The sequence below is a fragment of the Lygodium microphyllum genome, chromosome 10 (assembly GCF_053477565.2).
Source record: "Lygodium microphyllum isolate KBCC chromosome 10, Lygodium_microphyllum_v1.1.10, whole genome shotgun sequence".
NCBI classification, from domain to species: Eukaryota; Viridiplantae; Streptophyta; class Polypodiopsida; order Schizaeales; family Lygodiaceae; genus Lygodium; species Lygodium microphyllum.
Genome location: NC_141144.1, coordinates 37,916,628 through 37,927,050, shown reverse-complemented (window position 1 = coordinate 37,927,050; position 10,423 = coordinate 37,916,628). Strand labels below are relative to the sequence as shown.

Genomic DNA, 10,423 nt, shown 5'->3' with positions numbered 1-10,423 from the left:
ATTCAAGGTTACAGAAATGCATAAGGTATGTGAAGCCTGTCAGTTTGGAAAACAGGCAAGGAAACCATTTCCTAGACATGTTCAAGAAAGTAAAAAGCCATTGGAATTAATCCACTCTGATGTGTGGACTACTAAAGCTGCATCTCTTGGAGGCTGTCATTATTTTGTCACTTTTATTGATGACTATAGCAGAAAAGTTTGGGTGTATTTTATGAAAAAGAAAAGTGAAGTTTTTGGGCATTTCAAAACTCTTAAAGCTATGGTTGAAAAAGAAACAGGCCTGCAAATAAAATGCCTAAGGTCAGATGGAGGGGGAGAGTACCTCTCAAATGAGTTTGCAAGGTTCCTGTAGAAGCATGGCATAAAGCAGCAATATTCATGCAGTCATACCCCACAACAAAATGGAATTGCAGAAAGGAAAAACAGGCATATTGGAGAGGTATCTCGTGCCATGCTCAATGAAAAAGACTTGCCGGATTTTTACTGGGCTGAAGAAGTTGCTACAGCAGTCTACATAATGAACATGACTCCCACTGCAGCAATACATGGGATGACTCCAGAGGAGAGGTATACTGGTAGGAAACCAGATATTTCTCATTTGAAGATTTTTGGTTGCATTGCCTATGTTCATGTGCCAGATGAGTTGAGATCCAAGTTGGATCCAAAAGCTGAGAAGTGCATCTTTATTGATTATTCTCTGTAGCAAAAAAGGTATAGATGCTATAACCCTTCTACTCGTAAGTTTACAGTGAGCAGAGATGTTGTTTTTGATGAGATGAGTAGCTGGTATAAACCAGTAAATGTGATTGATAATGTAGATGCACAAAATGGTAATGCTGCACAGAATTCACAGCAGCAATCACAAGATATTAGTGGACCTGGAGCATCCTCTAGCAGTGGTTCACATTCTTCGCCATGGACAGGCAGATTGGGATCAGGAGAATCTTCTCAAAGCAATGCAGATAGTAGTATGCAGGTATCACGAAAAGAAAAAGAGAAGGTAGATCAGCCCATGTTTGATGTGAATGCAGGTCACTCTTATGTGGATGGTGAATCCAGTGGCTCAGAACAGAGCATTGATGATGAGTTGGGTATTCCTTCTATTGTTACACCTGGAGTAAGGAAGACCAGGGATGTTTTGAGAGCACCTAGGAGTGAACCTACTTTGCGCAGGTCTACCAGAGCTAGGTATCCTATGGATAGGCTGAAATATGATGGATTTACAGCCATTCACTATGCATATATGGTCAAAGTGATACAGGAACCAGAACCCACTTCTTTTGACCAAGCCATGGGAAAAGAAAAATGGGAGAAAGCCATGGATGAAGAAATGGATGCCTTGGAAGCAAATGCTACATGGAAATTGGTACCTTTGCCTAAAAGTAAGAATGCAATTGGCTGTAAGTGGGTTTATAAGGTGAAGCACAATGCAGATGGTTCTGTGAACAGATACAAGGCAAGATTAGTAGTCAAGGGGTATGCACAAACATATTCCATTGACTATGAAGAAACATTCAGTCCGGTTGCAAGGATGGCAACCGTAAGAGCAATCATTGCTATGGCTGCATCAAAGGGATGGTCTTTACATCAGATGGATGCAAAGAATGCCTTCTTGCATGGTGATTTGCAAGAAGAGGTCTATATGGAGCAGCCACCAGGTTATGTGCATGCTGTTCATCCTGAGTTTGTTTGCAGGTTGAAGAAAGCCTTGTATGGCTTGAAGCAAGCACCTAGAGCATGGTCTGACAAGATAGGACAGTATCTTGTCACTATTGGCTTTCAGATTTCCAAGGCAGATTTCTTACTTTATGTGAGAAAAACAGAGAAAGGTATTATGTTACTTGTCATTTATGTTGATGATTTGATTATGACAGGTGACAGTGATGAATATATCCTTCATGTGAAAATGCTATTGAAGCAGAAGTTTGAGATGAAGGATTTGGGAGAGCTGCGTTATTTCTTGGGCATTGAGGTGATTAGATCACCAAGTGGGATACAGCTCTTGCAGAGGCAGTATGGATTGGACATGCTGTCCAAATATGGGATGACAGGCTATAAGCCTATTTCAGTTCCTTTGGAGCATAATGTGAAGCTGAGCGCAGATGCATGTGAGCTTCTGGAAGACCCTACTATGTACAGACGCATAGTAGGAAGCTTGATTTATATGACTATTACCAGGCCAGATTTGAGCTATGCTGTTGGATTGGTAAGTCAGTTTATGCAGGCTCCAAGGAAACCACATTTGGATGCGGCTAGACGCATACTCAGGTATGTGAAGTCCACATTGCAGTATGGACTATTTTATGAGACTGGGGTTCAGATACAGCTGCATGGATACACTGATGCTGATTGGGCTGGTAGTATTTATGATAGATGATCTACCAGTGGATATGTGTTCTCTTTTGGGAGTGCTGCAGTCACTTGGAGCAACAAGAAATAGCCTACAGTTGCCTTGTCAAGCACAGAGGCTGAGTACAGGGGTGCAGCAATGGCTGCATGTAAGGTAGCTTGGTTGCATAAGCTACTTTATGATATGCATCAGTCTACAGATGGGCCAGTTGTCATTTATTGTGACAACATGAGTAGTATACACTTGGCAAATAACCCAGTCTATCATGCTAGAACAAAGCACATTGAGGTGCATTATCACTATGTGCGGGAGAGGGTTTTACTAGGTCTTATTGATCTAGTTTATGTCAGCACAGAGGATCAGGTAGCTGACATATTTACGAAGGCATTGGGCGCAGAGAAGTTGCGCAAGTTCAGAGACCTGCTTGGTGTGCAGGAATTGGGATTGAGCTCGAGGGGGAGTGTTGAGATATCGAGCTCCACTCCTGATATGCCAGGGTGACCGTTGTGCATTTATGTCACCGACTTGTTAGTTGCAGATGCGGTTGGTACACCGCCCATGAATAATAGCTACATGATAGCTATCCTTATCTACTCTAGTTCGTGGCTCAGTTAGTATGCCACCTTAGTTAGTTGAGTTTGGTTTGAGACCTATATATAGGGTTCTTCTATTTCTTTGTATTTGAGTTCTTTTGGCTTACACAACTAAAAAGAGGAAAACTGTTTTCAGCCTCCACCTTTGTGTGTATTCCCCCATTGTGCAAGTAAGAAAGCTACAAGTGAGACTCCTTCCTTCTCTTCCACAATCTTGACAATTATTATATGTGATAGCAACAATGTGATTGTTAATGTTAAGGCCCTTTTAAAACATAAGTTTGAGATGAAAGATTTAGATGAGCTAAAGTAAATTCTTGGAATTCAGGTAAATCATATGTGCTAAATGTATATGTCTATTCCAAAGACAATATGGCTTGATGTTATCCAAGTATGGTATGATAGCATTAATCTATATGACCATCACAAGGTTAGAGCTACACTATGAAAATGTTAGCTACTTTATTTCGTGTGTTGAGATCGACTTTGTATATCTCAACACATGAAATAAAGTAGCTAGCATTTTCATGAAGGCACTGAATAGAGAATCTTTGAGGATTTTGAAGCTTACTTAAAGTTACAGAGATATAATTAAGCTTAAGAAGAGTGTTGAGGTGGCAAGGTCAATACATATGGGTATTAATGGACCACCTAGTTTAGATAGATCCACATGTCTGCACTTATCACTTCAACGATCATTATGATCCTCACATGAATACTACTACCTTATCACTCACTATATTTGGTTTACGTAGATCTACCTACAATATTGGCTCCATTAGTATGGAAAGCTAAGCTAGCCTATACCTATGATTTAAAAACCAATGGGAGAGAGAGAGAGAGAGAGAGAGAGAGAGAGAGAGAGAGAGACATTGGTTTCAAAAGACTATGCACAAACATATGGTATATACTATGAAGAGACATTCAATCTAGTTGTGTTAAATGTGCAATTGCTTTGGCAACTAGAGTTTACAATAGATGGATATGAAGAATGCCTAGAAGAGATGTATATGGAGCAACATTAGGTTATGAGAATCTAGAGTATCCCACATATGTATGAACATTAAAGAAGGTGCTCTATGACCTAAAGCAAGCACTTAAAGTATGGTGACAAGATTGAAGAGTATCTTGTTAACATTGGCTTTTATATTTCGTATGTAAACCACTCACTTTATGTGAGAAAAGGTGATGTAGATTTGATTGTCATAGTTAACTATGTGAATGACTATTATTATATGTGATTGTTAAGGTTAAAGCCCTTTTGAAGCATAAGTTTGAGATGAAGGATTTAGATGAGCTAAAGTAAATTCTTAGAATTCAGGTAATCATATGTGCTAAATGTATATGGCTATTCCAAAGACAACATGGCTTGATGTTATCCAAGTATGGTATGATCACATTAATCTATATGACCATCACAAGGTTGGAGCTACATTTTGATGTTGAGCTTGTGAGTTAGTTTATGAAAGTACTTAGGATACCTCATTTGGATATAGTAAGACATATACTGAGGTAGGTGAAGTTCACATTACATTATGAACTTTTTAATGAGATAGATGAGGATTATAAATATTTGTGTACACCAATCCAAATTGGGTAGGTGGCATGTCTAATAGAAAATCTACCATTGAATTCATGTTCTCCTAGTATTAGGATGGTTAGCAAGAAAAAGCAACCAATGGTTGCTTTACCAAATACATGGGTTGAGTATAGAGGTGCTACTATGGCGACGCGAGGTCATATGACTGCGCAAGTTATTGGGTGATTTAGATGTGTACAAAAACATAGACCAATTATCATTCACTATGACAACATGAGTAGTATACCGTTGGCTAGGAACCTAGTATTCCATACTAAGACAAAACACATTGAGATACATTACCATTTTGTAAGAGAGAATATCCTTACAAGTGAGATCGACTTTGGATATCTCAACACACAAAATAAAGTAGCTAAAATTTTCATGAAGGCACTGGATAGAGAATCTTTGAGGATTTTGAAGCTTACTTAAAGTTACAGAGATACAATTAAGCTTAAGAAGAGTGTTGAGATGGCAAGGTCAATACATGTGGGCATTGATGGACCACCTAGTTTAGATAGATCCACATGTCTACACTTACCACTTCAATGATCATTATGATCCTCACATGGATACTACTACCTTATCACTCAATATATTTGGTTTCAATAGATCTACCTACAATTGGAATAGTTATAGCTCCAATCGATTAATATAATTACTTGTATATTATTTAACTTTGTCAATCACTTTAGCTCCAATCGATTAGTATAATTGCTTATATATTATTTGACTTCGTAAATCACTTTTTTTAATGGTGTATTATTGATACTTATTGTACATTGTATTTTGTAAGAAAGAAGAAAGAAAGACCAACAAGAAAACACTTTGGACTTCATCTCTCCTTTGTTCTTGACAACTTCTTCTTGCATGTATATTGTGTGTTCAACATAGTAACTCAAGCAAGTTCCCCCACCAAATAATTCATAACATGGCCATTGAGTCATCATTTATTGTAAGTTATTTGTTAAACCTACCTACAAAGTTGGTATAGTAAGAGTGATAGTCAATTAGTATAATCAATTGTGCACATTATGACTTAGTATATCACTTTTCCTTATATTGCATATTATTTACACTATGTACATTATATTATATCATAAAGAAAAAGAAACAAGAAAACATTTTGATCTCCATCTCTCTTCTTCTATTCTTGAGTGAGCTTCTTGTAGCATGTACTGTGTGTGTTTTTTAACACAACAATTCCAACAAGTCCTCCCACCACATGATTCACTGTAACAACTCCTATCATCAAGTTTTACTTGTGGAAATTCTTGACTCAAGTATCAAAATCTATTAGAATTCACTCACAAATGAGAATGTACAAAATTTGAATTTGAAAGAGGCACATGAGCTTAGATTGATCAAGATAAAGCCTCAATAGCTCTAGCAATCATTTATCCTACTCTAGCATTGCTCCTTTTGGGTGCCATCACAAAACTTATACTCCTTTGGTTGTTTCCACTCCTCCTTTAATGCTCCTTAGCTTTGATACCAACCATGATCCTTCAAATAACACTTGGGTCAAGGACAAAGGGTTATTTGACTTAGATTAAAGAGTGCTTAAACAAATGGTTAGCTTTGATACCGAACATGATCCTTCAAATAAAACTTGGGTCAAGGATGAAGGGTTATTTGGCTTAGATTAGGGAGTGGTTAAGTGAATGGTTAGGGATATGAACAGAGGGGTGAAAGAAGGCTATGTATTAGAGGATGGTAGATTTTGAGTGGCTTCAATATAGAGTGGGATATGGAGATGTAGAGTGGGATAAATTGATAAAGAATTATGGGTTGGTTTTTTATACCTCGAGATAAGTAATGGAGAGTTGGAGTTGGGATTCTATGAGTAAGAATTGATAAAGATGGTAAAACAAGCTTGCAATCATTCAAGACAACTCATGCAAATCTCTCAAATATTATCCTCTATGAAACTAAAGCTCATTCATGTGCGAGATTATTTTGCAAATCTTCCCAAGTAGGTTTGTGTGTGATTAAACACTACAATTTTAGATGCAAACAAAATGTTTCCATTAATTAAATGCAAGGGCTTACGTCTATACTTGCTCAAGGACACCCTAAACCTTTAACTTCCAACTCTTAACAAGCGATCCTATTACATCCATCTCCACAACCAAGTGGAGCCATAATCATGTTATAAATTGTGTAAGGTGACTTTCATCGTTGCCCGAAGGTATGGAATCTTCAACTTGAGCTAGCGTTTAGACTACAAACTCATCACCAATTGGTCAACATGCTGGTGGCTGATCAAATCATGAATGGAAAAAAGTCATTGGCTTATTATGTAGCTTCATAATATCCATTACTTGATATCTTCCAATCGTCCATTTTGAAAGGCCAATTCTCCAAGCCAAGGGGCCGTATCAACTGATTCACAAAGCTCCACAATAACTTCTTGCAAAACCAAACTCGTGAGCATTAGGATGCCGGTTCTCATTTTCTGACAACATTCAAGTTTGTCTCCTATGATTCCCCTAGCGCAATTATGATCTCACATTTTGTGTTATCAGTTTGTTAGGTAGCTTTATGTTCGCAATTTGTTTCTCTGAATGTCTCCGGTCCGTGCTGTGAAGTTCTGCACATTGTTCTGTACACAGGTGAGTGGTAATGCCATCTCCATGAAGACATCAAAATAGTGGCTTCACAAGTAAGGGCACTTCTTATCTGAGCTACATTCAATACCCACATATTTCTAGTATACAGGGCATTCCCTCAACCAAACTTAGTTCAGACTGCAGCAGGACTAAATTACAAGTGCACTCATGGTCTGCTGAGCTAATCGTATACACACATGCCATCATATGATAACTGTACTACAGATAGAGAATAACTCGAGCACCTGCATTTGACTCCGCAACTGTATACATCTTAATGGTAATCACATCAACCACCTAGGCCTATTAACAGCTAGCATCTTCCAGGTCATTGCATCGACTTGCAACGCAAAAGGTACGATTTGATTCACATCCACAATGTAGGGCAGTGGCCAGGCAGCTGCATTGAACCTGTTAGGAAAATCCACTGCATTAACTAGGAAATTAGAACTGCAGATCTGCTGCCCCTTTATACAAATTAAGCCACCTATGCCAGTTAGGTAGGTGATAATACACTAAGCCCAACTTTAAGTCGCCTATGCCTCTTGACCTAGGTGGTAATACACAACACCCAATTCTTCAGCTTGGCAATATAAACCATGCTTCTGGGTCATCATGCCAAAACGACCTTGCCCAAATAAGCATCACGTGCTTTACGCAGAAGCAACCACTGGTGAAGGTCGCATGGAAGTCCCCAAGGTAGGTGGGTTAGCAAGAGATGCAGGTTCACTGTCTTCGTTCTCCTCAGATTCCCATAGAAACGAGGCATAAGATCCCAAGACATAGCTGCAGAGAGAACAAAAGACCATCACTCTAATCTTCCCATCCTTCACATGGAATGTAGTAACAGTGAAAAGCTAAAAATCTCTAAACAAGGGAGTATTCCATACTATAAATACTATAAATGCCTACATTATAGGGCCAAACAGCAACCTGCAGATGTACGGATTTACCACCTCCAAAGCAGAACTACCCATTCATCAACAATAAAAGAGCACAAATAACAATCCAAATCATTGCAAGACATACCAGTCATCTGGGGCAGCTTGTACAGCTTGTTCAAAGTAGTCCTCTGCACGATCTTGATCTTTGTGCGCATCCCATTGTAATTTCGCATACTGTGATAATACTTCACCATCGTTTCGACATGCTAAGATGGCCCTCTCATAGTATTCTTCAGCTTTCTGTACATTACCTTTAGCCTGCATGATTCATGACAAATGTTAAAACATGCATCTGGTTCTGCACTACAACAGGCATCTATCGAGCAAAATTTGCATCCAGCTAGCTCACGAAGTTGGAAGCAAACAAAAGTCGCACTAGGCACACAAACTACAAAAGATGGAGCGACCCATTCCAGAGATGTGGCTTGCTAATCACAATTTTGATTGACCACTGCTTTGGCGTAGACACAGTAGCTTTCACATGTAAACACACATTCATGAGCATCCATTACTGATACATACACCTCCACACATGCACATGCACACAGGCACGTTGACACAAGCACTCACGTAGACACACATGGACAAGATCAGTGCACACAAACTAACTTCGAGTAATCAGACAAGAGGGTAGAAAATAGAAAAACCCAGATGTGCGATTCAGTAAAACTAGAAGCTCTATGATAGCAGCCTCCACCACAGAGATCTTAGTATATATGAGATAAGCAAGCACTCAAATAGAAAATTCAACGATAGTCCTTAGAATAATACACAAAGATGCTTACCTCATACAAGTATTGTGCATAATTCCTCAGAAGTAAAGGATTATCAGGATCTTCTTGCAGCAGGGACTGGTAATGACGCTCAGCATTATAAACATCAGGCACAGTAGCCTTGCCTTCACCCTTCCACCTAATGGTATCGTGTACATCAGTGGAGTTTGATGTACCTGAGAGTCCAACCATTCTGCACTCAGCAGGTGTTAAGGGCCTGCAACCCTTAGAATTGCATACAATGGGTGCTCCATCTGGAAGCATTCTTATGTTAGTGTACACCTCCCCATCGTCTAACCGAAATCCCACTGCAGGCTCCGCATTATCAAGGAGAGCCTCGCCTGTCGACAATGGAACAGCTCGTACTTGCAGTCTCGCCTGCACCTCTTCAGGTAAAGAACTCAGAATGACATCAGCACTAATCTGATCCTGATCTGTCTCACCTTCTTCCAGGATAGATTCCTGCCTATCGAGGCCGAGATGAGAACCACCAGAAAAGGAGGGGCGGCGGGGCCATTGATGGGGGCCGTGATGATAACCTGGCAAGCCTGCGGCACCGTCATGCGCCGCATGCATAAGGGACCTTGCAGCAGAGAGGCAGGCAGATCCGTTGCTGAGGGTGGCAAGGTTGCCATCAGATTGTGCTCGCTGGAGGCGAATCCCGGGGGGCCAATCAGCAGTGAGGCGGGTATCATGGTCGGGAGGCGGGGGGATGCGATGGAGATCGATGGAAGGGCGGGTGGGGGGAGGGGAGGGGAGGGAGAGGGGAGGGGTGTAGAGGGGGGGGTCCAGGTCTCTGTGGGCTTCTGCGTGGGGGTACAGGCAGGCCGAGGAGCCCAGGACAGGAGCAGAGGATGTTCGCAGGAGCATGGTGATGAGAAAATGGAGATCAGGGTCACGGAGTCAGAGAGAGAGAGAGAGAGAGAGAGAGAGAGAGAGAGTCTGTGAGGGGAATTAACAAGCAAAGAGGAAGAAGTGCAGATCTATAATGGCAGCTACTCGCAACAATTGAGGAAATAAGAAGGAGAGAAATATTGTGTAGCACACAGAAAATCTCAACTTGTGGGTCCGCTTGCGAGAACGAGACAGAGACGAGGAACAGAGATGGAGAGCTTAGGAGAGGAAAAATCTGAGGCAAATGGTTTTTGAGAGCAGAAAATCTCATCAGGGGCTGGTGGGCTCCGAGTCTTTTTCTTTATTCTTCTTCTGTGTGCGTGTGCAGTGCGCCCCTACAGGAAAAGCTACAGACAAAAAAAAAGAGCCACTTGTGCAGCGTGTGCTTGTAAGTTGTGCCATTGGCGGTGGCACAACAAACGATGACCTCCCCCATCCCCCCCCTCACATGACCCTACCTACCATCCTTCCGGCCTACCCCCAAGGGCCTATTTAGCATAGCCTAATGGCCGACGGCCTTAGAGTAGTTCGGACGGTTCGGAATGCGGATTAGTTTCTTTCGAGAGAATGTCTTATGTGATTATCTCGGTTTCACACACCACCGCCCAAGTTTGTAAATAAAAAGCATTCCTTTACAATGTTGGAAATAACATGGTGCAATAAGGGTGCACTTAGAGG

At 40.7% G+C, this 10,423-nt stretch overlaps 1 protein-coding gene across 1 annotated transcript; it reads right to left on the bottom strand.

Annotated features, from left to right (window-relative positions):
* Positions 1-7,360: 7,360 nt before the first annotated feature.
* LOC148029887 (uncharacterized) lies at positions 7,361-9,988 on the bottom strand. The gene is made up of 3 exons (XM_087686197.1): positions 8,864-9,988; positions 8,164-8,336; positions 7,361-7,920 (listed from the first exon to the last, which is right to left on the bottom strand). Exons 1-3 carry the CDS (start codon positions 9,719-9,721, stop codon positions 7,788-7,790), a joined length of 1,164 nt encoding a protein of 387 aa, XP_087542323.1. The 5' UTR covers positions 9,722-9,988; the 3' UTR covers positions 7,361-7,787.
* Between the last annotated feature and the right edge of the window lie 435 nt (positions 9,989-10,423).

What these genes read in the sequence shown, in the direction of transcription:
- LOC148029887 (XM_087686197.1), bottom strand. Translation starts at nt 9,721, where the DNA reads ATGCTCCTGCGAACATCCTCTGCTCCTGTCCTGGGCTCCTCGGCCTGC. An exon ending in ATGCACAATACTTGTATGAG is followed by an intron (nt 8,337 to 8,863) that starts GTAAGCATCTTT and finishes TGAATCATGCAG; the next exon opens with GCTAAAGGTAATGTACAGAA. An exon ending in CAAGCTGCCCCAGATGACTG is followed by an intron (nt 7,921 to 8,163) that starts GTATGTCTTGCA and finishes TTCTCTCTGCAG; the next exon opens with CTATGTCTTGGGATCTTATG.